The following is a 25,222-nucleotide window of genomic DNA, read 5'->3' as shown; positions in this document are numbered from 1 at the left end:
TTTAAAATTAAAACTATTATTATTATTATATTTTTTCTGGTAAACAGGAAAACCGAAAAGGGGAATTAAAGAAATTTTTATGTACTACAAAAGATATGATTAAAATTATTATTATATTTTATGATTAAAATTATTATTATCTTTTTCCTGTTATACAGGAAAACAATGAAAATAATAAAATAAACAACGTATTATTATTATTTTACCTTGTGAGCAGGAAAACCAGCGCTTAAAAAGGGGAATTACAGAAATTCTTTTGATGTTGCCAAATGTAACCTAATGCTATGTTGACAAGTATATCGCGAAGTTATCAGAAGCGACGTTGCCAAGTGTATCGCAACGTTGTCAAATGTGGTGGTGCCAAATCTATTGCGGCGTGTTCAAATGCGGTGTTGCCACCTCACCCTTAGGTTAGGTTTCACACTGTTGCATTAGGTTTAGCAACGTAGGTTAGGTTTGGCAACCTTGCCTTGGGTTAGGTTAGGTTAGGTTTGGCAACGTTCCTTGTCCCAGTAACGGCGTAACTATACTACTGTTCATCATTAAGAGTGTTATCATCATAAGTTTATCATCATGTACTATGTGATGTCTCTTATATAACCAAACTGTGTTTTATCTCGTAAAAAAAGAAGTGAGAACTAATTGTGAGCTTTTTAACAGAGACCTTTTAAGGTCTGAACCTGCATGACAAACATCAACATTCTTGGCTCTTCAATCAATTATGCATCATAATTTGGTGCAGTTATGTTTTCTGATGTGTGCCAGAATAATGCTAAGTTTAATAAACCATATCAATTTAAAAATGTTAATAAAACTGAAAAAAAAAAAACAACAGTGCAATGTTTTCAAATGGCTGCTGAAGCTTAATGAAGATTGGACGCATGTTTTGTTCATTTGTGTCTTTTAAGTGGCACAAAAGAGTATGTGAAGAATATTTAAACATGGAAGATGAATTTACTATATGGCATTCCAATTGAAGAAGCAAAGAAAATTTAGAAAAAAAATAGCTATATTGTTCAAGAAGATTACTAACTCAAACTCAGTGTCCAAATGGTACTTGAACCCATGAATATTAACAGACACTGCATTGAAAATTTTACAAGAGGATTCCATTGTAAAAAGAGCTTATGCTGAGATAGTCCCCAAGGTACTCAACTGAAGCAAAAAGAAACCTCAAGGAAATTTATGTAGATGTGCTTGAAGCTGATTCAGCCTTTTTTCACCTAACTATTCCTGTATGATCGTGAGACATGTTGGTGCATTGGAAAACACTTTACAAAATTGAAAAAGCTCATCAAAGTGAGACCAAACTCAAAGCAAAGCTCATTGTGTTTTTAATATCAAAGATAAATTTTGAAAGAATAGGCCCCAGAAGGTACAAAATTGAACTAGTATTAACATAAGGAAGTTTTGACAATGTATTATCATAAGGAAAAAATAGCCAGAAAAAACCAAAACTGTGGAAAAATAGGACAATTCACCTGCTGATATAGCACTTTTGTGAAGCAGTTTTTAGCCAACAAACACATTACTACAGTGAAACAAACTCCATATTTGCCAGATTTGGTACTATGTGACTTTTGACTTTTACTTTTCTCTAAACTGAAATCTATGCTTAAATGAACACATTTTGAATCAGTTGATACAGTAAAGAAGAAAATGGTAGATATATCAAACCAGCTGACATGAACTGAACTATTCCACACTTTTGACCAGTGGAAAAACAAGACTGCATTATGTAGAAGTATAAATTGGGACAAGCATTAAAATTGTAATACTTATAAAATAAAAGTGAGTTATTGTATTAGTTTCATTATTTAATAGACATACCGTGTAAAAGAAAGCTCATTAGTCCATAAAATATACTTCCTAAGTTTTGGTAGAATCTATTACATGTTACCTAAGTACATATTGCGGTTCACTCTCGTAGAATTTTTATATATTTTTTTGGTTTATGTAGCTAATTAATTTTGTAAGTATATGCATATACTAAAATTTCATAAGGTTTTATTTAGTAGTGATTTGATTGTTTTTTTCAGATGATACATTTTATTAATAATTTTGGATTAATTAATACTAATATAATGCAAGTTGGTCGTACAGCAACAGCATTTTTAAATTTCTGTTTGGTTAGTCGTAAACAAAGTAACAGTACTTCTACTATTATCAGTGATGTTAATACGTTTTATGATGATTACAAAACCAATCACATACCAACTACAAGGTTTCAGAAAATGGCTTTAACTGTAGCATCTTCATTTGTTTCTCTTTTAGATCCAGCAAGAGGTGGTGAGTACTTCTCGTTATTTAATAATGAATTACATGAATTCATTAACTTCATAAAATAATAATTAATCATGGTTTACTTTCTAATTTTGTAGATATATGTTTTTTAAAAGATCTTTTCACAGCTGTTGACTTTTCCTTCTCTCAGTATATTGTAGGTAGTTCTTTTGTTAATGCATCTGAAAGTGGTTTGGGGATCAGTTTAGTATGTAATCCGATTGAGTATTTATTAGCTCTATGTTTTGGTTGCTGTTGTCAAATTTAGTTTGTTGATAATGTTTCAAATTTGAATATTTTTAAATTTACAATTGAAAATTGTAAAATCCACTGACATACTAGAGATTAAATATATTATTAATCACTTACTGGATAAGTCTTATAAGACTTATAAGTGTCATTCAGCAATACAGCTGAAAAAGGGCTGTATTGGAGTAGAGAAAAGATCTTACTCATATTTTCAGGTATTTGGAGTGTAGGCCATGATTAGTTTAATTTAAAAAATATATAAATAAGCCTTATTCATGTTATGGATGTACATCATTAATTTAATTAAATCAGATTAAATTAATTTTACTATGTAGGGTAATTATGTCTCAAGTGAGCCAGTCCATACCCAAGCAGGCCAGTTCATTTGTCTGTGACAACTGTTTGCATCAGATAAATACACATTGTTGCAGTATTAAAACACTATAAGCTGCTGTCATCTAAGTAAATACATATTCATTCACTGTTCATGATTTCATAAAGATTCAGTGCTCAACCTTACAGGTTTAAAGAAGACAATGGAATTCTGTTACTACATTTGGAAAACAACATTCATTTCATTGTTTATATCAGATGTTTTTTTTCCATTAGTCATGGAACCAGGTCATGTAATTAGTTACCCATGGTCATGTGTTTAGTCATGTAATTAGTTTTAATAAAAGTTTTAGATGAATAATAACTGCATTTCAACAAGAATCTGGTCACCTCATTCTCTGATATAAGCCTATTCAACTTTTATTTTCGAGGAAACTTCAAAAACTAAAGTTTATGAAGAAAAAATACAATCCAGGAATTTCAAAATGTTGTTGCCAAAGTGCCAGGAACATTACAACTTATCAAGCTTTCAAATCCTTATGGGGGTTTATACATTTGTGATAATTACGTGTTGCTGTTTTAACCATTTAATGAACTGATTCTAACATGTGAAATATTTATGTTGTTTTTATTACAAATTATATTTGTTTATATATATTGTAAAAAATCGAAAACCATATTAAATAAGTACCCTGTTCAGATATATTCTGAGGAGTATTTTGTACATTTGAAGTCTGTTGATGTTGTATAGTAAAACTTTAAACAACAATACACATACACACATAAAATAGATTAAAATGTAAGTATAAATTAAAATAATTAATTATATAAAATAAATTAAGTTTATTTAATAAAAAAAAAACAAAAACACACTATAAATAGAAAGTAATGATTGAATAAGATTTTTGGTTGTGTATGAAAATATTACAGACATTTAAAGAAAAAATATGCATCACCATCAGTATAAAATCATCCTTTCCCTTTATTCATTTGTTATTGGGTCAGGCTGCAGTTCAGAGCCTCCTCCATTTAACTCTGTATCTCCTACACTTTTGGTATTCTTTTTTAGGTTCTTTATTACACAATCTAACCATTACTTTATTGCTCTTCCTCTAGTTTTTCCAGTTTTATTTTTTAGTTAAACATTTTTTTATTTTCCTTCATTTGCACCTTTTTCTCTTAAGCACCCAAATTAACTTGTGTACCCAGTTGTTCTCTCTTGTAGTACTTTTAACATCTTATATGCTAGGTCTTTTCTTATTGCAACACTTCTTACCCAATCTCATTCTTCATCTAACCCTTATTGACACAGAATGGTGGCATATTTAAATATCATCCATACAGAATTAAATTATGTGAATAAAAGCCATTTACTACAGCACGTAATATATACAACAAAATATACTGCTGAAACCAATAATTAGAATAATAAAGAGATGAATAAAATTATAAATTTGTTAAATTTAAAATATGATCAACAAATCATACAGCAGAACAGTACACAGTACTTTTAGATAATGATACAAAACCTTGATAATAAATTGCACTAATATACAATAAAATAGTAATTGTTAAAAAAAAATAGTTAAAAATATCTTCCACAAAGAATAGTAAAAAAAATTAATAAAATACAAGGTCTGTAAATAAAGTAGTGATACTGGTTCAGAAAAAATTTTTATTTACGATCCAATTATACATAAGACTCTAACACCTTTGAAATAGTTCCCTTGGGAAGCCACAGAACGCTTCAAACTGTTTTCCCACTCTTCATAGCAGTGTTGGAACTCAGAAACCTGAATATCCTTCAGATAGTCGGTTACATTTTTTAAAATGTTTTCACTATTCCAAAATGGTGTCTTTTGAGGTGTTTTTTTAAAGTTAGGAACAGGAACAAGTCACAGGGACTCAAGTCAGGTGATTAAGGTAGTTGAGGAACTACAGAAATGTTTTTCTTTGCCAAAAACTCATTAATTGAGAATGCAGTGTACAAGGTACATTATCATGACGCAGCATCCAGTTATCTTTGATGGCTGTTCTCACACAAGCAACTCTTTTTTGCAGTCTTTCATGAATTTCTCTGTAAACATATTGATTTACAGTCTGTCCTGTAGGCAAAAACTCCTTATGGACAATGCCCTTCTTACTGTCGAAGAAACATTAGCGTGGTTTTGATTTGCTCATTTTTGCTTTTTTAGGACATGGTGAGTTTGAAGTGTGCCACTCCTTGCTCTGGTGTTTTGTTTCTGGGTTGTACTCAAATATCCAAGATTCATTGCCAATAATAACATTTTTTTAGAAAATTAGGATCAGTTTCAATTTGCCCTAGAAAATCACAGCATACTTCCACTCTGTTGTTTTTTTGTTCAACAATGAGGATTTTTGGGATCAATTTTGCACAAACTTTTTTTGTGTCAATTCGTTTGTCAAAATTTGATAGACTGTGGTACGGTTCAAATTCAATTGTTTTGAATACATACATACATACGTACACCATAAATACATTATATATATGTATATATAAATACAACTTTGCAAGTTGAATCACTAACTTTAATGAATTGAATTAATGAACTATGTACTGTGAGCCTCTATCACTGCATAGGTGAATGATTTGAATCAATCAAATGAATAATATTACAAAAATAATAGAATTAAATTTACGTTAAATAAAATAACTATATATATAATATAATAATATTTTTTCAGCCTTTGCAAAGTACAGAATTAGAGAACAGTCTTACCTTTACGTTTTTACGTTCATCAAAACATTTTTGAGCCGAAGCCTATCTTCAGTATTATTTTTTATTTTAATATTTTTTTGTATTTTCATTTACAGATTAATTTTAGCTTTTTACATTTTATTTTGTAAAATTTTATTAACAAACAGTTTGTAAAAACTAAAATGTATGTATTTAAAAAGCTAAAATTAATGTGTAACTGTAAACAAAGAAAAATATTAAAATAAAAATATCACTGAAGATGGGCTTGGGCCCAAAAATGTTTTATGAACATAAAAAATTTAAGGTAAGAGTGTTCTCTAATTCTGTACCTTGCAGAGGCTGAAATATATTATTATATTATATGTAGTTATTTAACATACGGAAGGGAGAAAAATTGAATTTAAATAAATTAATAATCAAAAATAAAATAATATTAAATAAATGTAAAAAGTTTCTGTTTAATAATGATGGACTTCCCGTGGAGATTGCATGTGAGACTAGACTAGGTGATGCAAGCACCTTGTGCAAGGCTAGACACCAATTATCACCATCAACTGGTAACAAACAAGGTGCCCCTGGGGTGCTGTTTTGGGAGGTGCAGTTGAGTGCTCTTATAATATCTGCAAATAATCATCCGATTTTCAAAATTCAAACAGGGTATTTGTTGGTAGGTTGAAGGCTGCTAACTTTTACATGCATCAAGTACACTCTCGATCAGACAGATCACAGTTATTCGGAGATGTGGTTATATCTTGGTAACCAATCTTCTGATTTTCAAAATTCAAATGGAGTATTTGCTAGTATAATTCAAAATCATGATGGACCCAAACCAGAACAAAAATTAACTGATATACTCAAAAATGGAGCTTATTACATGATTTCCCAAAAGAGGAATGTAATATACGAGGGTAAGTCAATTATTATCTGCAATTTAGTTAATTTTTTTGTTTATGTTAGTAGTACTGTCGTGTTGTGTAGATGATGCATGGTTTAATTGTTGTTATGTCTGTGCAGGTTTGATGCTGCTAGGTTAGTTCCATTATCATTCCATTATCACTGCTCTGTCGTTAACCATGGCTGCTCTGCTTTCTGTTTGCACTAATGAAGAGCAACGGTTCAGTGATTTGTTTTTTGTGGCCGGAAGGTGTAGCAGGGGCTGAAATTCATCGAAGACTTTCGGTACAGTATGGGAACAGTGTGTTGCCGCAACGGAGTGTCTACGAATGGATTGAAAAATTCAAATTGGTCACACACGATGAAGTGGCATATCGTCTGCAAATTAGGTTCTGCCTACGAAATCATCCACAACAGACTTTGGTTTAAAAAAGTCTGTGCAAGATGGGTCCCAAAACAACTCACACAGTTTCATAAACTAACGCGCTTGGTCATCTGCCAAAAACATTTGGATCGCTATGGTAACAAATGGGACATCTTCTTAGACAGAATTATCACTGGTAACAAAACATGGATCCATCATTACGAGCCGGAGAGTAAACAGCAGAGTGTGGAATGGAAATATCCAAGTTCGTCCTGCAAAAAAAAGTTCAAGACCCAACCATCCACAGGAAAACTGATGCTTACGGATTTTTGGGACTCACAAGGCCCAGTACTGGAACATTATGAGGAAAGGGGCACAACAATAAACTGTGCGCGTTACAATGAAATGCTTACTGCCAAGCTGAAGCCTGCAATTCGAAGCAAACGCTGAGGACTGCTGTCGAAAGGTGTTGTGTTGTGTTGTTGCTCGACAATGCCCGTCCACATACTGTTGCCAACACTGCTGAAACGCTCCAGAAACTCAACTTTGAAGTACTGGCTCATATCCCCCGTATAGTCCTGTTCTTGTCCCTTCTGACTACCACTTGTTTGGTCTACTCAAAGAGGCATTAAGGTGCCGTCGATTTACCTTAGACGAAACAGTAAAAGAAGCAGAGCATTCCTGGCTCCCAACTCAACCGAAAACCTTCTTTTGCGAGGACATCAGGAACCTTATGCAAGAATTGACCAAGTGCATTGAAATGCAAGGGGACTATGTTGAAAAAATGATGTACATGTAAATTTCCTATTTGTATTGCAGTAAAATTTATAACTACATTGCGGATAATAATTGACTTACCCTCGAATTTAGGGTGTATGTATGTATGTATGTACGTTTGTTCTACCATAGCAGCTCAACAGCTGAACTGACGTAGATGTGTGACCCCCATGTTGGAATCCTTACGTTACCGGGAGTGTGATAGGCTGTATATGTTTAAATAAATTTTAAAAATTTGAAAAGAAATTATACTATATACTTGTACACTCTTTAATTATCCTGTATTAAAGAGCAATGTTTTTTTGCAGTGGTTTTATTTAATTTTTAATATTTATCTCTTTTTTAGGATGTTTCAGCTATTATTTGACAACTGTTGGCTACTGACTCTGAGGATCAAAAGAAATAGGATATTATATCTTATACCTCTACACTTTGTATAACAGCTGATAATAATAGTGGTGTTTCTTTAACACATTTAGGATGATACAGTACATATTGTAGTATTGTCTTATCTTTTATTTATTCTTTTTACAGTTATTGATATATGTGATCTATTTTATGTTTCTGTTTCCAGATATGATTGCAATTTTAGGTGAGGCATCTGGTGAATCAGCATTACATCATATGCGTAATAAGATGATGACAAACCAAGAAGGAAGAAAAATTTTACAGTAAGTTATTTGTTATTAGTCAGAAATTTATAAAATTACAGAAACTGAAAAATCATGGTTTTTTCCATTCTTAGTTGCTATTCATTTTTTTGTTGTAGTATTAGAATTTAGTTAAAGTTGTGAAATATATATTTTGGTTTATTTCACTTAATTCAGGTAGCAAAATTTGTATTGATTAAACCTAGTGACTTGAAGAATGTTGAACCATTTGGAAGAGAAGTTTTTAATTTTATGAATTAATTACATCGTAAAATGCAGCACAGTTCTTATTCTGAGGGTATTTAGAAAATACTTTAGGCCTAAAACTCTTGGTATATAGCTCTAAAGGTTAAAACAATATTTAACTGTGCAAATCAATAAATAAATACTTCCTTTAGATCCTAACATAATTTTATATTATAATAGATCACAGTAGAAGTAATAGGTTTTCTACTTTATGAATTAAAACAAACTGCTTCAATATCTACCCAGTAAATCAGGGTAGCATTACAAAATACAAAATTAATTTGTAGTAAAGGGAAGGGATTGAAGTCCAAATGAATACATAAAAAGATATAAATTTATGAGATAATAATATGACTATGTGAAGGGAAGTAAATAAAGAAATATAGAATTAAATAAAAATTTAAATATGTATATTTTACACATTAGATGAAAAATTATCTAGAAACTTCTGGGTTATTGATAAGTATTATGATTTAAAAAATCAAGAAAGTAATAATATTTGCATAAAGAAAATTGTTTAATTTAACTTTAAATTAATTGTCAAAAGCTCTTTTATAGTGTAGATAATTTTTTAAGAATAGGAAATCTTTAGCATAAGAAGATATTTTCTTTTAACCAGAGTAGAATGTTGTATAACATAAAATTTCTGTTATCTGCTTTGATGCAAGTGAATGTTCTTATTTCTTAAGTATAAATTACATTTTTTCTTTTTAGCAAACATTACATATTTCCCCCCCTCTATGAATCGTTAGACCTTGTCAATGGTGAGGGGACTTGAGTGCTCAGTGATACAGAGTAGTTGGACCGAAAGTGCAACTGTATCGAAGTGGTATCTGTTGAGAGTCAGACTAAGGAATGATTCTTGAAAGAGGGCAGCAGCTCTTTCAGTAGCTGTTGGAAGGTGTAGGTCAGGAAGATTTAAATGGCCATATCATCATTACTCAATCTTCTTGAGTACTGTGCAGCTGAAAGCAATGGAAAACTGTTTTTTTCCCAAGAAAATGTAGCTCTCTGCATTTTCATATACAAAGATGGAGGTGCCTTCCTTGGTAAAATATTCCAGAGGTAAACTAGTCCCCTGTTCAGATCTCTGGGTGGGGAATACTAAGGAAGGGGTCACCAGAAAATTAAAAAAAACATTCTACGAGTCAGAGTGTGGAATGTTAGAAGTCTAAAAAAAGGTTGGTAGGTTAGAAAGTTTAAAAAGGGAAATGGGTAGGTTAAATGTAGATATAATTGGAATTAAAATTAAAACATTTGTTAATGTTTAATATTAAAAAAAAGTATTATATTATTTAAAATATAATTTAGTATTATTGGCAGAATAAGAAAAAATAGAATTGATCTTATCAAACCAATAGAATTGTGAAACTAAAATGACATAAAACCTAAATATTTTTATATTAACTTTTCTGTAATTGAAAGAAGAATTGATACTGCCAGACAATTCTGCAATTTTAATATGAATGATATTTTTTTTTTTTTAGTGGACCAAAACATTTTAACTGGTATGTTTTGTATCCTGTCTATTAAACATCTTTGCAATATATAATACTATTTAAAAGTTTTGCACAAATTTTAGGTCTCATGATTAGGAAAAGAGTAAATTTCAAGGTGACAGGAAGTATTTGGAACTGTTTGCCGACTCAAACTAAATGGGCAGTATAGTAAATAGAAGAATGTGTTTGTGTAATATATATATATATATTGATATACTGGTATTTATATAACAACCTTATTAATTATGCAGTCATTGCTAAGATCAGTTGTGTGCAGTAATTAATGTCCATAGCACAGGAGCTGCTCCTTTTTGAGCATCGGTTTGTGCATTACAGTTTGGATGCAGAAACAAGTATGTTGACCAGTTAAAAAGAAGTGATTGAAGGCCAGTAATGGGAAATTATAATTATCTACTGCATAATAGAAAATTTTTAATTTCCAAGACATGGAATAACTTGTCTTAAACATTGTGTGGTCATTAGGATGTAGATTTAGAATTGGTTAGGGAGGGGGGGGGGGGAATTGGTCAATGTGTGTGTGAGAGATTGACTCATTTTAGGAAGTTTCTGGTTCCAAAAGAAATTTGAAAAAAAAAAGTAGTATTATATGCCTAGGGCAAAGAAGGAGAAAATAATGATTGGTGAAAATGGAGAATAATAAAGATGTCAGGTATGCTACATATAATGTTTGAAGATAATGATATTTTAGTGACAGCCAAGTTATGGAAGACAAAGATTTAGAGAAAGAAAAGATCAGATCCTACCCCCCATCGAACCATAAAAATACTTACAGTATAATTATCCAAACAGATATTCACAAACTTAACCTGGATTGAGTGGATATCCAGCCAAAACTTTGGATAGTGAGAAAGGGACAATCTAATCCATAAGACCATAAGATGAAATCATTCAAAAGAGGGCATCAAGCACCCTTTATGTCAGAATCCCACTCCTAACTCTTTAGAAGAGAGTAGTTTTACCTAGATGAGAGTAGCAATTCTAATCAACAATTTGCTTAGAGTAGTTCAGAGTCACTCTGATACGGACTCAGGTTTCCTTAAGGAAAACCCTCTCTCATTCCTGAAGTGGAATGTATCAAACTAATCTATAATGAGTGTAGTATAACTAGAATTAAAAAGAAGGATATTACTGAACATATGAAAGAAATTGTTTTCTCTATCAGATATGATAGCTAAAATTTGTGTAAAACTTATAAATAGTAGCCCAAATAGATTATAAAGATCAATTTAAGAAATCATTATTGAGGTTTTTAATTAATAATATACTGTATTAAGTGATAGATCCCCTTTGTCAAAGACCTTTATTATTAATTATAATACAATGGGATAATAAGTTGTCATATTTATTTTTTAAATGGTATGATGAAACATGATAGCACTTGTAAACAAATCACTTTCAAGGCGAATGTAAAAAAGTGTAAATGTTTACTTTTCAAATAAAATTAGTTGTTTTTTTATTAATTCTTAATTAATATTTTTGTGAGAGTTGAAGCATTTTTTAGCCTGTACAGTTTTTGAAATCTCTTAGTTTTGTTTTGAAAATATATAAAAAAATTTCATGAATTAAATTAAAGTGAATATTTAAAAAAAAATTTTAATATTTCAGCTTTATTGCTTAGTGGGTAATGTTCAGTACTTTGATCTAGTACAATATTCTGTTTACTTATTTAAAAAAAAAAACTCATGTTAAGTATTCTTAACTTTCTAATTTATCTATTTGTTCGTGTTTATTTTTTTCAGAAATAAACCACGGATTAATTCTAGAACTGTTGATCTTTCCAAACTGGCAAAATTATCAGAGAATACATTGGGAAAAACATATCATAATTTTTTAGTAAAAAATGTAAGTACATACTAAACTTTTAATTTACATTTCATAGCCATATGATGTTTAAAAACATCAGTAAAAAATATTTTGATGATGGACAGTAGTCTTGTATTATTTTTCTGAAGACAAGGTAGTCTATTGAATTATAATTAAGCAATCATTTAATTTTTCTTTAGTCATTTTCTTGAGGAATACATTTACCTAGTGAAAAATCTTTCCTTCTTCAAGGAAAGAATATAAATTGAAAATTATAACCCTTCAGACTCTTACCAGAATGAAAATCATTCCTGTCTCCTCCCACCAGTTTTCTATGTCAGCTCTGACTCCTGAATCATCTACATACCTTTTTTGTATTCTCCAGTGCTCTGTTCTCTTAGTGTTTGTTCATCTTTCTGATACTATTTTCTATCATTTTTTTTGTCTTCTGGCAATCTCAAGCATAACTCTTTGAAGAGCTCTGGACTTTATAGAAGAAAGGACTTTTGGATCCTAAGCACATTAGGGGGCTGTTGTTCTCAAGAACTCTTATATTGTAGAGAATTTGAGAACCAAGGGATTTTCTATTTTACTAACAGCCCAATTCCATGGCGAGAAAACTGAATTACATGAAGGCTATTGGACTTGAATTATCAGACTTTTATCCTGCCTACTTGTAATGTGAGTTTTAAGATACTGTCAGGCCTCACAGATACGAAAGGAATAAACAAGAAAACTATAAATTGAAAAGAAACAAAACAAGATTTGGGTGTAGGTATACCAGGTTAATTTTTATGCTTTAGCTCGTTTATTTTTTCTTGCTTGGATTGAGGTTTTTTTGTTTAGGTTGTTTGTTATTTTTCCAAGCTGTTTAAATTGGGTTACTATTGTGACTTTACTAACATTTATTTATGTTTAATTCTTTTAATTGGGCTGGTTTTTGGGGCAATATTTCTGTCTTTTGGAATAATATTTTGAGGCCATTTTTATTTGCAATATTTTAAAGTTCTTATATCAGTATTTTAGCTTCATCGATGTCGTTTACTAGAAGTGCCAAGTCGTTGGCGAGAAACCAAGGCAGTTTTTGGCTTGTTTTTATTTTTGTGGGCATTCTTTGAGTCATTTTTTCATTACCATTTCAAGAGCACAATTGAAGAGTAACAGTGAGAGTTCATCGCCTTGGCACAGTCCTGTTTTGATCTCAAATGGTTCCAAGAGTTTGCCTTGGAGTTTCACTTTTGACTTAGTGTTTGTAAGGGTCAGTTTTATCATGTTTATTAATTTGGGATTTTGTTCGAGGTGTCTTAGAACTTTTAGCAGGGATTCTCTGTGGATGCAATCATTTGCTTTCTTGAACTCTACAAACGTTATCACTATGTCTCTGCTTCTTTTTCTCTTGAAATCCATTATTAGCTTAAGACTCATCTGGTCCGGACAGCTTCTCCAGGGTCTCAAATCTCCCTGGTATCTTGTTAGTTCTTTCTCAAGTTGTAAACCAATCCTGTTGAGGATGATTCTTGAAAGAATTTTGTATGTTGTGTCTAGGAGTGAGATTCCCCTGTAATTGTTTGGGTCAGTTTTGTCAGTTTTTATTTTTTGAATAGCTGTGATTAATAATAGAATAACATTTTTTAAATAAAACTTCCAGATTTAAAAAAAAGTCAGTTGGCCATATGTAACTTCATATGAACATGACAGTAAGGTTTCATTAACTTTTGAAGAAATGATTCAAAAGTTACCTGAATGTCGCATGCGACATTCAGATCTGCGGTATAATATAGAAAGAAAGAATTGAAGGAGTTGCTTCATTATTAATTAGTCGCTTCTTATTTAGTATCATTTAAGAAGTTTCAAGAAACAAACTTCTGGTGTGAAATATTATCTGGTGACTCAAAAAGGTGATGTTAATAGACATGCTTGTAGAATAATTACCACTTATGTTTTCACTGGCACATACCAATTAAACATAAACAGTTTGACTAAAAACATATTGTTTTATTTTTCTTTAACTTGTTTTTCCAAAATACTACAGAAAAATCTGTGATGAATAGTGTTTGATACCTAAAAGTAAGATGAATTAAATGATGAATGAAACAAAGACAGGAATTTTACAATTTTATTTTTCTTTTTGGTTTTCTTTTTGTGTATCATCCACACTTTAAAAAAAGTACATCCTGAAAAAATTACTCATTGCATTATAGTTGCTGTGTAATCAGCTTTTAAATTTAATGACTGTTTAATTGTTATAGAAAGTCTCTCCAGATTCACGTTTACCAGTGCAATTTGTAGATGATGTTGAATTGGCTTATGTAATGCAGAGGTATAGAGAAGCACATGACTTAATACATGCATTATTATATCAACCTACAAATATGCTTGGTAAGTATTTATTTAATTGCTTTATCTTCTAGCTATCTAAATATTATTAAAGAATTTGTATCCAAATACTCAACTGTTTTGATGAGATAATTTTTTTATTTTACTTTTATCATCCAAGCCGTTTAGAAATCCTTCTAAACCTTTTGTAAATTTTTTTCTTGAAATACTCATGAAATGTACACTGTCTTTCCTGAATTCCTTTGTGTATTTTTTTGGTGTGATCTTCCTTTTGACTTTTTCGTCTCCCTGTTTCACTTGATTTCTTTCAAATACATTTCCATTCTCCATACTCATTACATGTCTAAACCACATTAGTCTAGTTTGTTCAGTTTTTTCTTTCAGATTTCACATTTCTACAATTAGCTCACATATCCTCATTTTTGTAGCCTGGATTCTTATTGATACGTTAATCTTATTGATCATAAGCCATTAATTTATTTTTATTTATATAATTTTTCAATTTTTTTTTGCTCAATATTGCGTAAATAGAATTATATGCTATAAAAATTTGCTATTTTATCTAAAAATAACTTTTTTAAGAGTATGCAAGATTTATACCTTAACAATTTTTATGCTGTCATTTATTGATTTGATACATATCTCGATTCGATTCGACTGTGCAATATATTATGTTGTTTATTATATTATAAACTATTACCATCAAGATAACTCTTTGTGTTTAGTTTGAAATGTTTATATTATGTGAGTTCTATGATGAATGTATATTCCTTTATTAGTATTAATTAGGGATTGCTAATTTTGTTCATAATTTTTACTTCATGAGATCTCTTTTTTAAATTACAAATTTAAAAGTAAATTTTAATTTTCTTTCACTGATAATAGACAGTTTTAAGTTCTGATAATTAAATTTTTTAAACAATATTCTATGAGTATATAGTACGTACTGTTTATTGGAGAGAGGTGTTCTTTTTTGAATATAAGAACAGCATTTTTTTAAAGTATGAAGATGAAACACTTACAAACTTAATTTTAAGTTTGTATGTTAATGTTATTTTTAATATAATATATCTGTTGATTTCAACATTCGTTTGGCTTCTGGTTCAATCTGACAATCCTATAGCTTGTGTTTAAGAACTAAGCATTGTGGATATTGTGTAACTGCCTGTTTCACTCTTTGATTGTTTACAAGCATTCAAATGCTATAAGGCCTACCAGGTGATTTCTTCTTCAAAGCCAGAAGTAGCTCTAAAATTTTATAACCATAACAGTATGATCTCTGTTAGTAACGCAGAATTTTGATATAACCTAAATTGTGTGTGAAATAATGACTGTGTTGTGATGACCAGTCCATGCCATGATTACACCCTAAATATTAAGAGATTCTTGAAAATCTGTAGCCCTACTATGCCTCACTCTACTAAAGTTTTACCAGTAGAAATCAGAATTATGGAAGTTCTTTTTGTCAGACCCTATATCATGGTCATTTTGTCAATGACCATGTTAATTATCTACTAAAAATGCTTGTTGGCATATTATCTTACTTTACAGTCTTTACAGGCACTATTCCTGAAATCTTCAAGGTATTACAGAACCATTAGTTTATAAGTATACAGTTTTACCATCTTACCTAGGATCATTTATTATTACTATTGTTAATCTATATAAATAAAAATGTAAATGTTCCTTTGTTCAAAATCTTAAATCTCTGAAAGTTCTTCACCAGTTGCTTTGAAATTTTGACACAACATTGCATTCGAATATGCGGTGTTTTTATATAACTATTATTTATATAGCTAAGATGTCACACCTGTGATAGGTAAAAACATTTTTTTTTTTTTTAAAAACAGCGCTATGTGTTGGACATAAAAGCACACTATATTAAGTATTTTACGATTCCATTTCAGTGTTTCTGATATGTGTGTCTGCTACAGACTAAAAAACTACTGGACCAATTTACATGCAGAGAAAAAGGGAGAAAGGGAAATAGGGAAAAATCAGAAAAGGTAAAAGGGAAAATGGAAAAAAGAAAAGGAGGAAGGGAAATACAGCAATGAGGAATGGAGATGGAAAAGGACAGAGGGAAATGAGGGAAAGGGAAGGAGGATGTGGCAAAAATGAAAATGGGTATAGAAAAAGGGGAAAAAGGAAAGGGTAAAAGGGAAAAGTCAAATTTTGTGAAGTTCCGTAATGTTCATTTTGGTAATGTTTTATCAAACTTTCAATTGTGTTCATTTATCTATGAGTATAGATATACTCAAATCTAGCAATAGCGAAGCATTGCCGGGTCTGCTAGTAATCAATAAAATAAGTGGATGTTATGTTTAAATATCTTTTAAATATGTAATGTATACAGGATATTAATGGGAACATTTAAATAACTCTTTTAACAGTTAAATAAAGAAAAATTTAATTTAGCTAATGCTGGTACCCCAAAATTATCCATTTTTCAGTGTGAAACCACACCACACCCAAGCACTCCAAGGGAGAAGGCAACTCAAAAACTTTAAATGAAAGGGTAGAGTTTTGATAATCATTTTAAAGGACATTAAATAAATGCCCTCTAAATAACATACATAAAATACTTTGGATGACAACAACACTAACTAAAGTGGTGGCTATTACTATTTTTCACAGTTAATTTTAAAAGTAATTTATAATTGTTAAATAACTAATCGATAATGAAACTTCAAAATAAAAAAAAAATACAAATCCTCCTATCTCATAACGATCTATTTTTCTGTAAGACTACTACTACTCAGGAGTATAATGTTGACCACGTTCGAAACTAGTTGTAAAAAACTCCCCATGTGGGTTCCCTGAGTGCTTCTTGATTTGTGGTCTCAAATCAAAAAATGATCTTTTCAAGGTAGGTAGCACTTACTAGATTTCATTTTTCTATATTTGTAGAGAGGTTATTTAAGGGTTCTCATACTTTATAACACTGTAAATATTTTTTTTTTTTTAATTTTATATGTAGTGATTAAACTCATCATCATAAAGTAAGCTGATTTTCAAGGTTGAGAGTTCTAAAGTTCAATCATTGTAAAGGCAGTTGCTTTTATATGGATTTGAATGCTACACTGTGAGTACCAGTGTTCTTTGATGGTTGGATTTCAATAACCATATATCTCAGGAGGGGTTGATCTGAGAACGTTCCAGATTACATGTTTACTGGTACATTTACACCTATATTGCAGCTACGTCAGATTGGCAAGCCAGTAGTGGTAATTGCATTTGTCTATACACATAACACTCAGACCCAGCAGTAGCTGGAGAAAACAAACATATATATATATATATATATTATATATATATATATATATATATATGTATGTATTATAATTAATATATTTATTTATCATATTAACAGGTGAAGTTACAGTTAAATGGGTTGAAGCGATACAGAACCGATTACCAATGTGTATTGGTGGAGCATTATTCGGTGCAATGAGGCTAGCACCAAAGTAAGTTTTTTGTATTAGGTAAAATATTAAAATTTAAAAAATTTAATTCTTATTAAACACTGTTTAACTAAAACTCGCTTTATAATCTATAATAGATTTTTAAGCTAGAAATATTTTAACATACTTGTGGATTGGTGGTCTCTATACATATTGATTAAATTGTAGAGACTAAACTATATGATCCTTTTTACTTGGTAGTCATTTTAAATTTAACACATTTATTTTTTGGTAAGATTTTCTGTATTTACCATATTTGGCTTTACATAGTCAGTTGTTAGATATATTACAGTAGATATCTTATTTTTAGTTGCTCTACACAATTAATTTAGAATTATAATTTGGTTCTTAATAATGAAAATAAAAATCTATTAAAGTTGACAAACAGATTTGTGACATTGATGGGCCAAACATTTTTACTGTCAAACAGAAAACAAGGGGATTCTATTTATACTGTTACATACATACAAAACTATATTTTCATCCAGAAATGATTTCATTATATTGATCATTAATTAGTGATTTACATATGTGTAATGGTTTGCAAATGTTCACACTATAATACTAGAAGGGCTTAATACTGTTAAGAAGAGCTAAGATACTAAGTTTGTTATACATTTATTTTTAATTATGTCCCATTTGTCTAATGTAGAAAATTGTGCATTGAGATCAGTTAATTTTATACATTCTGAGGACATGGTATTTGTTTGATGGCTGTGTTCTGTATAATATATTTTGATTTTTGTTTGGAATATGTCATGATATTTTAAATTTATCAGCTATTTGTTGATAGTACACAAGCTGTTAGTCGTCTTGTGTACTATCAACATTGTATGTATATTAGTACATATAGTGTATGTACGTATAGTAGTGTATGTTTATTAGTACAATGTACTTTTTTATTTTTTTTTTTTATAGGAATGTGTCTGTGAATATATTATTATTATATTTATTTTATAAGCCAGTTATTAGAGTGTTTTTTCTTCTATGTGAACCTTAGGAGATGGTTGTGTTGAGTAATTTGTGATTTGTATTTGTAAAAGAAGTTAATTTATGTGAGGTTGAATGGTTTGAAATTGTAAGGGAGAGTGATGTAATAGGAGGTGCAGTTCAAAAGTAAGCTATGTAACGTATATTTTTAAAGGTTGATATGTTTCTTTCCAAATCAGTCTGACTTTAAAAAAAGTTTAACATGGAGTTTGCTGTAAGAAGTTTTATGAACTAAATGTAAGCTGCATTGGACAGATCAAATGAAAGAGCAGATATCTGTTGTGGCATTTCCAATTAATGTATATTCTTTTTATTTTATGTAAAGAAACAAAAACAGAATTAAGAGAATTAGAAATGGCAATTCAAATTCAACAAATTAACAGTTCTTTAGCTACATATTTTCTTATCATTAATTACAACCCAAACAAGAAAAAAACATAAAAATAAAATAATTATTTGTTTTTTTTATTATACTAAAAACAGTAGATTTGCAGTTATTTTTCAGGATTTTTTTTCACCACATGAATGTTCTCTGAAGTGTTCTCATTATATGTGAGTGTGAAACTTTACAAAAAATCATACGGAAATGTTTTTCAATATAAATTTAATATATCCTGTGCATGATTAAATAAATGTTTTTCAGTGTAAATATAATTTATTCTGTATATGATTATATAATTAGTTCTGATGATTAGGATACCAATTGGGATTTGACCAAAACATCAATTGTTCACTCTGAATAACTGCATACTATTTTATTGAATAGTGTCTAATGATACACTCTAAGACATTTATATACTCAATAAATTTTTCAAAATTTTTTAGTGTTTATCTCATCCAAATTAATCAAATTGCTTTTGACAACATTCCACAAGCTGGTAACACTTTCTGTTAATCAAGACAGCTCAGAAGGATATTATTTAATTTGAAGTTTGGCTCTGCATTTATGAATTGCATTATATATTTTGTCTTAACATTTTGTCCTGCATTTTTTATTTTGTTTTCATTGTAAAAAAACAATTACACATAGTAATAATACATTTACTAGATGAGTCAATAAATTAAATTCCCATTCTACTTTAGTTCAGAAACATCAGATGTGAAAAATTGTAGGGGTAAAATCCCTATGGTAAAAATCACATTTATTCATTCAGTACCATAGAAAATTGAAGTTCAGTAAAACATAGTAGTTTCCCTTTTTACAAGTACAGAGTGGGCCAAAGAAATGGAAAATTCTCTGTCTAATGTTGGCATGACTGCAAATAGTGTAACTGTAATTATACATAACCGCTGTACAGTCATACTGTTGCCATTATTGACATGGAATGATAGAATGGTGTACAATGTGTGTTTGTTGTAAAATCGAACTGCAAAAACTGATGACTGCATTGGAGCTATTTATATGGAGTTTCGATAACACTTTAAACTTTGTTATCATGATCCTCTTCTATCTGTTCATGCAATAAATATTGAGAGTGAAATGGATTACCTGAAATAATTCAAGATTACTTAATGTATGGCTAACATTTTAAAAGAATATTGTCAAAAGATTTGAATTTTCACCCATATGAATTGTAGTTTGTTTAAAAATTGAAATCTTGGGATGAGAAGTTATGAAAATTTTTGTGATTTATTTTGAATAAGTTTAAGTAAGCAAAATTTTCTTTTTAATTTGTGTATGTCAGATAAAGCAAATCTTTACTTAAATGGTTTTGTAAGTAAATAAAATGTCTAATGCTAAGTGTTAGAAAATCCAAAGCAGCTTTGATTGATTCATATAGAAAAGGTAGTTATTTGATGTGCTGTCTCATATAGAAGATTATTTGATCATATTTCGTTTAAAATGAGAACATTCATACAACTATTATTGCACTCAATCCATCATGTTTTTAAATTGTCAGTTGAAACAATTTATGGGTCACCTGGAATTCAACAAGAAGGTGCGCCAGCATGCATAAATTGCTCACATTCATTTAAGAATCATGTCATTCTGAGAAATTGAGACATTCCGTGGCCAGCAAGATCTCCACATTTAAGTGTACGTGATTACTTTTCTTTTAAAAGCAAGTCTATAACACTAAAACTTCAAGTACTGATGAACTTAAAAGGAACATCAGTGAAGAGATCACAAAAAGAACTGTGAAAATGTTGCAGAAACTTCAGTGAGAGGCTTTACGAACGCAAGCTTGCAAGAAGTGAACATTTGAAAGATTTAATTTTTAAGGTATAATCATTGTAAGTGCAAATTTTTTTAGGTTTACATTTTTCTAAGTGAACTTTTCTTCAATTTTCTCATTTCTTTGGCCCACCTGTTTGTTACAATTACAATCTTAATCTGTATTCAAACAGAATTTTCTTGTTTAAAATTTTACTTAAGGGGAATCATTTACCCTTTCAAACCATGTAGTTTCATATATGTATGTAATAACATTTAATTACAGTATTAAGATATTTTATTCAAAGTCTGTGATTTGATCATTTTATTCTATACTTTTTCTTTTCTTTGTTTCAGACAGCGTGTTAAATATGTAGAAAAAAATTTACCTTGGGCCATTAAGACAGGAATGAATAGTGAATTTTTATTGAATATATATTTTGAAAAACGATGGGAGCAATCCATTCAAGAGATATATAATGAATTTAATATTACTCCTATTAATTGATGTTTAAAATTATTGTTATTTATTTTTAGTGTTGTTTAATTATAGATGTTTGTTTTATTGAATATTAACTATTATTAAAACATTTCTTAAGCTCAAAGTTTTCGTGCGTGGAAATTTGGACTGGAAAGAAACTTTGTAGCCTCTAAAAAATGGCCTGCTAGACCAGGATTTGAACGTGAGATCTTACAATAAAAGGCTGAGACAGGTGCTACCATTCTGCCTCGGATATTAGTGAATTAATTTAATATTAAAAGTATAATTTATTTTTGATTAAACCTCTCTTTTTAATTTCAAAACAGATTTTCTTATATTCATTGATGGTTAGCTTCTGTAATGTATTTTCCAAGAATCAAGGCTAACCAACATGAAAAGCCAACACTAGATCATTGCTACACAATCACATGGTGAATTTTTTATTTTTTAAAATACTAACTTGGAAAAAAGGATTATAGAGTAATCATCAGCATGCATATTCACAATTATTAAATATATAAGTTTTTTCTGATTTAAACACCCCTAAGGCAACCACTGGCAACACCAACCACCCTAAGGCAACACTGCACCAGTCAAGCATCACTTGGTCACCTCAGGGTGTTGTGGCAGCAACCTGCCCTCCCTGTCTAGTCCCCTATAGAGACATCCCACCGGGGTCTCCCTAACGTCATTAGGACATGCCGACTTCCTCTTCTGGACAGCCAGCTCATCTCTCTTCTGGAGAGCTCCCTTCCCATCCCTAACTTAAGAAGCACCAAGTGTGGGTTTTGTACATCTGGTGTTTACCCATGCGAGACCCATCTTCTCACACCTTGAAGGTCAAATATATAAGTTTAAGATTGTTAAATTAAGTTATGATTATAGTTTTTGTAGCTAAGCTCATTAAGTTTTCTTTACAATATCTCATCACCTAATCAAGTCAGGTGTACCTGGCTGGTGCTGTATTTAACCATGATGTTCTCTTGAATCTCGAAAATACTCAGTGTGTTGTATTGTATTATGAGAAATGATTAAAAAAAGGCAGATGAATAAAACTTTCAGATCGAATACAGAAAAGTAGTGACCGATATGAAAAATAATAAAAAATTATCTAAAATTCAAGGAAAAGAAAGCATCTGTGATCATCCATAAACTAGCTGACCAGCAGTAGAACAGAATGTTGATCTGGAGACTTAAGGAGGGCAAATCATTCATCACATATAAATTATAAATAAACTGCGCTGTAGTCCCTAAATTTTTTTTTTACATGCAAGATATAGATTGTGAATTGGATACACCAGATAATCTTTTATGTCATTATGACTTTGTGAAAAAATTCTGTCCCAAATTGATCATACGTGGATACTTAAAAAATGTTTTTTTCTTAGGTCAGGCAGTGTGATGTAGTGAACTAATTATATTTGTAGAGGTTCATAATCCTAGGATGATGTTAAAATCATGAGGAACAGGACAAAGGAAATTTTTTGCTGTGATTTAATGTACAAAGAAGTTATAAGATCATTTGTTTTTGCTGATACTCTTATAACTAATTTATACCTTGATATCCAGCAATTTTTTGTTTCACAAGTAAAAATTTTTTTTTTTAAATAGGATGTAATTCCACATTAATAAGGATTAGATATCCAACATCTTTCCATGATGTTGGATAGGAGACAATGATCAACCTCTATCACCACCATGTTTATTTGACATCACCAGATTTCTTTTGATAAAGTTTCATGTAAGACTGCATTGTATGCCTGTTTAGTGACGGGTATCAATACATTAATGGACAAGACTATTATTAGCTTAGCTTCACATGCCTTAATGGTCAAAGCTGATTATCCTCTTGATATGTATCAAGATACAAAAAGTGGTAAGTGTGCTTGTGGATATCACTATGTAATTAGGAAATGATGTGCAGAGCACTTAAAGAATAAATACTATACCCAAAAGTTTTTCTAACATATTAAAGTTAGTTACACTTTAGATGGCTAACTATATGTTATTTTAATTGCATGGTGACAAATGCTATACGATAGCTTTTTAATCCAGTTTACTTGAAAACAAATTAATATAATATATTAATGAGTAACTTTTTATGATCCACATTTATTTTATACAGTCAAATCAGTTGTCTTAATCTTAATATACTTTTAATAATCATTTAATTGGAAAAATCTTCAACATTTCTAAGAAATTATATGACGATTTTTATTTACAAAATGAAGAGTAAGCATAATGATTGATGAAAGAATTGATTGATTGCTTTGTTTAATGTATCATAAATGTTTAGATATCTAATATAGTTTTGTTAATTAGTACTGAAGTAAAGAATAGTACGCAGAAGGAAGACAAGGAACTTTCAGCATTACAATTAATCTGGTTCGTCTGTGTTTGCCTCCTGCATAAAAAGACTGGCACTAACTAACAATCATGTGTTATTTTGACACAGAAAGAACTCAAAAAAGTTTTTTCTTGATTATTCTGAAAAACAGACTATAAACCATACCAGGAATCAGACTTGATAGATTTGACAACATTATTTGTTGAGTATACATCAATCACTGTAAATTATGAATAAAAAGTATTGTTAATAGAAAACTTATTTTTCAATTTGTACAGATTGACTATTATATAATTGCATTACTGATCATTAAATCTCTTAATAGATATGTCAGAGAATGTTAATTAAATCTTTTTTGTATAATTGAAATCTTAAAATCAACTAGCATAATTTATAACTGTAATAGACATGTAAAAAATATAATTCAGAACTGGAATACCTTCAAAATCTTCTGTACCTTCAAAATCTCTCCATCATTTTACACACTGGTTTACAACTTATTATGCTGGATATCAGCATTTTTTTTATCACAATCTTTAATTTTAGAAACAGCCAAAAATCAGCTTTGTGTTCCAAAACATCCAGGAGTATATGTTGTATTTTAATACAGGTAATAGTGAATAAACAGGACGACTGAATTTGGCAATCCATATTTTGGCCATAAACTCTGTCACAATGAGAACACCATGGTTTATTGTTTAATGGATACACTAACTACGAGGGTTTTTTTTTCAATGTCCGATCGGTCACAAAATAAAAACCTGTGCAAAAATCGGATGAACCTTTGCGCATATGTGTTGCACAGCATCTCTAGTATGGCCTTCAATCACGCCACATCACTTTGTTTAGTTCTGAACAGTTAGCATGTAAACATGCCTACAACAATACCATCTCCTGCCAAGTGTGAAGTGCGTGCGTGTGGTAATTCAATTTTTTCAGGCAGAGGGGTGTAATGCAGCTGAAATTCATCGACGAATAAGTAATGTGCATGGTGAAACATCAATGAGTGACAGCAAAGTAGACAATGGTGTAGGAACTTTATAGCAGGACGTACAGATGTTCATGATGCAGGCGATCAGGGAAGGAAGCGAGTGTCAACCGATGATCTCGTTGAGCGAGTGGATGAGGCAGTTCGAGAAAATCGTTGGTTCACAATTTCTGTATTGAGTGATTCATTTCCTGAAATTTCAAGGTCAGCTCTCTACACCATTGTGAGTGAGAGACTTCAGGTACCGCAAACTGTGTGAGAGATGGGTTTCCAAGATGCTGTCCGACCATCACAAAACAATGAGAATGGATGCCTCCGTAATGTTTCTCCAGCGCTACCATAATGAAGGAGAAGATTTTTTGAACAAAATTGTCACATGGGACGAGACATGGGTCCATTTTGAAATTGAAGAAACAAAAGAACACTCCAAACAGTGGATGCATTCTCATTTTCCTAGTAAACCAAAGACGTTCAAGCAAACTTTTCCAACAGAAAGTGTATGGCTTCTGTGTTCTGGGACCGGAATGGAGTTCACTTGGTGGAATTCATGGAACTTGGCACGACAATCACTGCAGCGTCATACTGCGTGACTCTTCAACGTCTACAAAGGGCAATTCAGAA

The 25,222-nt window shown here is 30.6% G+C and overlaps 1 protein-coding gene across 5 annotated transcripts in view; it reads left to right on the top strand.

Moving 5' to 3' along the window:
- Positions 1-21,568, top strand: part of Coq4 (Coenzyme Q4) — a 33,048-nt gene extending 11,480 nt beyond the window's left edge. For 4 of the 5 annotated variants that reach the window (XM_075366081.1, XM_075366084.1, XM_075366085.1 and 1 more), the window contains 6 exons: positions 2,040-2,289; positions 8,195-8,291; positions 11,776-11,878; positions 14,089-14,218; positions 17,550-17,643; positions 21,143-21,568. In XM_075366081.1, the coding sequence (XP_075222196.1) occupies positions 2,040-2,289; positions 8,195-8,291; positions 11,776-11,878; positions 14,089-14,218; positions 17,550-17,643; positions 21,143-21,293 (825 nt within the window). In that variant the 3' untranslated portion in view covers positions 21,294-21,568. The remainder of the gene's footprint in view (positions 1-2,039; positions 2,290-8,194; positions 8,292-11,775; positions 11,879-14,088; positions 14,219-17,549; positions 17,644-21,142) is intronic. The other variant, XM_075366086.1, reaches the window with a different exon arrangement.
- Positions 21,569-25,222: the final 3,654 nt, after the last annotated feature.

The sequence above is a fragment of the Lycorma delicatula genome, chromosome 5, assembly GCF_047948215.1.
Source record: "Lycorma delicatula isolate Av1 chromosome 5, ASM4794821v1, whole genome shotgun sequence".
In the NCBI taxonomy this organism is placed as follows: Eukaryota; Metazoa; Arthropoda; class Insecta; order Hemiptera; family Fulgoridae; genus Lycorma; species Lycorma delicatula.
Note: the sequence above shows the minus strand (reverse complement) of the source record. Positions and strands in the feature narration are given on the sequence as shown.